We start from the raw sequence: 2,108 nt of genomic DNA on the forward strand, positions 1-2,108 counted from the left end.
AAAAAAAGGTCAAACATCAGGCCGGTTAGCTCAGCTGGTCAGAGCGTGGTGCTAATAACGCCAAGGTCATGGGTTCAATCCCCATACTGGCCAGGATGACAATAAATGTGCTGTTTTATATTAATGCTGGTCCAATGATTGCTTGCACCTTTTCTAGAACCAGATTCAGTTTAAACATGGAAAGGTTTTACCTAAAAACTCCTTAAAGACGTTGCAGCTGGCTCAGACAGAGTGCAGTTCTCGTAACACCAGACCGTCGAAGGTTATTTAATCCTCACCGTCTATGGCCACCAGTATGGCCGTCTGTCCTTTGGTTTCGTGGCTCGTCATGGCGGCGTCCACGTCCGCCCCGATGTGGTGGCCGTTCCTCCTCATCCACTCCCTGTTCCCGATCAGGACCGTGTACGACGCTCCCTCAGCTGGAAGTGATAAAAACAATTATTAGCGAGGGAACTTTAAAGCAAAACGCCTTCATCTGAATGGAGGAACATGACATTTTAGATTCACACAAGTGACAAACAGTAAATTAGAGATGAAGAGATAGCATCCAGTGTTTCTGTGTGAGATAATCTAACTTCTCTCTGCAAATGTGATTAAAAAAACACCTCATTCAGCAGGCTTTATTCATCATAGTCACATCCACTAGATGCAGATATCGTATTTAAATGGAACTTAGACAAGGATAAATGCTGATAAATGTAAAACAACAAACCATTTTTAATATATTATCCATTTAAAACATCTGTACTATGATATTATATAGTCATTCATATTATGATAAAAAAAATTATATCGTCACTTGAGCATTTCTTTGTCACAAATTAATTTGATAAAGATTTGATCTAAAAGCTCTCTCAACAGCGGTTAGCTCAGCTGGTCCGAGTCATGGGTTCAACGCCCATTCAATCAGATTAGAGAGTGATGCCAACAAGGTCAAGGTTGGCTGATAAATCACTCGTCAATTTTATCCACTTTATGTCACAGATTCAGTCATTTAGGAACAAATTTAGTCAAAGAAGTCTTGCAAAACAGGCCAGTTAGTTAATAACACTAAGGTAATGGGTCGAATCCCCACACTGACCAGATTTCAGGAATCCACATGATAAATACAGAAACAATGGTGGTTAGATGACTTGCTTGCATTTATAGGAAACTGAAATACAGTATGCAAAGTAAAGGTGGCCTAAAAAGGGGGGAACAAACATCAATAACTCCAGAGTGATGCGAATAGGATCATGGTCATTTGTTCAGTCCTTCACCAATGTGCCCCTTTTTCATTCCAGATATTTAAACAAATTTGGAGAAAAAAAAGAAAAAAAACACCTCGCTAAAACAGACCAGTTAGCTCAGCTGGTCAGAGCGTGGTGTTAATAATGCCACAGTCACAGGTTCAGCCCCCACACTGGGCTGATCAAGTACTAATTTGTCAAATCCTGTCCAGTATGGGAATTGAACCCATGACCTTGGCATTGTTAGCACCAAGCTCTAACCAGCTGAGCCAACCGGCCTGACGTTTGCAAGCTTTTTGACTAAATTTGTTCAAAAACGAAACTAAATCTGGTGATAAAAATGGAGACTTAATTGGTGGGGGAATGAACAAACTATCATGGTCTTATTGGTCTCACAAATATTAAGCTGCCTCAATGTGAAATTTGCTCCTCATGTTTTCTGGGCACCATTACCTCACAGTCTGCACACTGTAGCCCACTGGAAACAAATATGTATACCTAATATCGCCACATTAATCTCAAATCTCAGTAACTCTTAAAAAAGGCAGACTTATTCTAATAAGACCATGGCTGGTTGTTCCCTCCCTTGTGAATTTGCCCATTTTCTATAACCACATAAAATGTTATTTTTGAACACATTTGGTCAAATGACACATCAAACATCAGGCCGGTTAGCTCAGCTGGTCAGAGCGTGGTGCTAATAACGCCAAGGTCATGGGTTCAAGCCCCATACTGGCCAGGATTCTGCAAGAGATGGACTTGATTTGTCTACTTTAAGTAAACTTTTAAAAATCATCGAAGGTGCGTGGCACTCTGTTTTGCGATAAGAAACATCGAAAATTATACTGGATCTCATTTAAAACACAGGCAGCTTGGTCG

General features: G+C 40.5%; 1 protein-coding gene and 3 non-coding genes across 4 annotated transcripts in view; 2 read left to right on the forward strand and 2 right to left on the reverse strand.

Annotated features, from left to right (window-relative positions):
- The window catches only part of atp7b (ATPase copper transporting beta), an 18,819-nt gene that overhangs the window by 5,228 nt on the left and 11,483 nt on the right, over window positions 1–2,108 (reverse strand). Inside the window, exon 15 of the mRNA XM_008293556.1 lies at window positions 279–419. Within this exon, the coding sequence (XP_008291778.1) occupies window positions 279–419 (141 nt within the window). The remainder of the gene's footprint in view (window positions 1–278; window positions 420–2,108) is intronic.
- Window positions 20–93, forward strand: trnai-aau (transfer RNA isoleucine (anticodon AAU)). The gene has a single exon. It is a non-coding gene; the product is annotated as a tRNA-Ile (tRNA).
- trnav-aac (transfer RNA valine (anticodon AAC)) lies at window positions 1,435–1,508 on the reverse strand. Its single transcript has one exon. It is a non-coding gene; the product is annotated as a tRNA-Val (tRNA).
- On the forward strand, window positions 1,895–1,968 carry trnai-aau (transfer RNA isoleucine (anticodon AAU)). The gene has a single exon. It is a non-coding gene; the product is annotated as a tRNA-Ile (tRNA).

Source organism: Stegastes partitus, unplaced genomic scaffold (genome assembly GCF_000690725.1).
Source record: "Stegastes partitus isolate 25-593 unplaced genomic scaffold, Stegastes_partitus-1.0.2 Scaffold894, whole genome shotgun sequence".
In the NCBI taxonomy this organism is placed as follows: Eukaryota; Metazoa; Chordata; class Actinopteri; family Pomacentridae; genus Stegastes; species Stegastes partitus.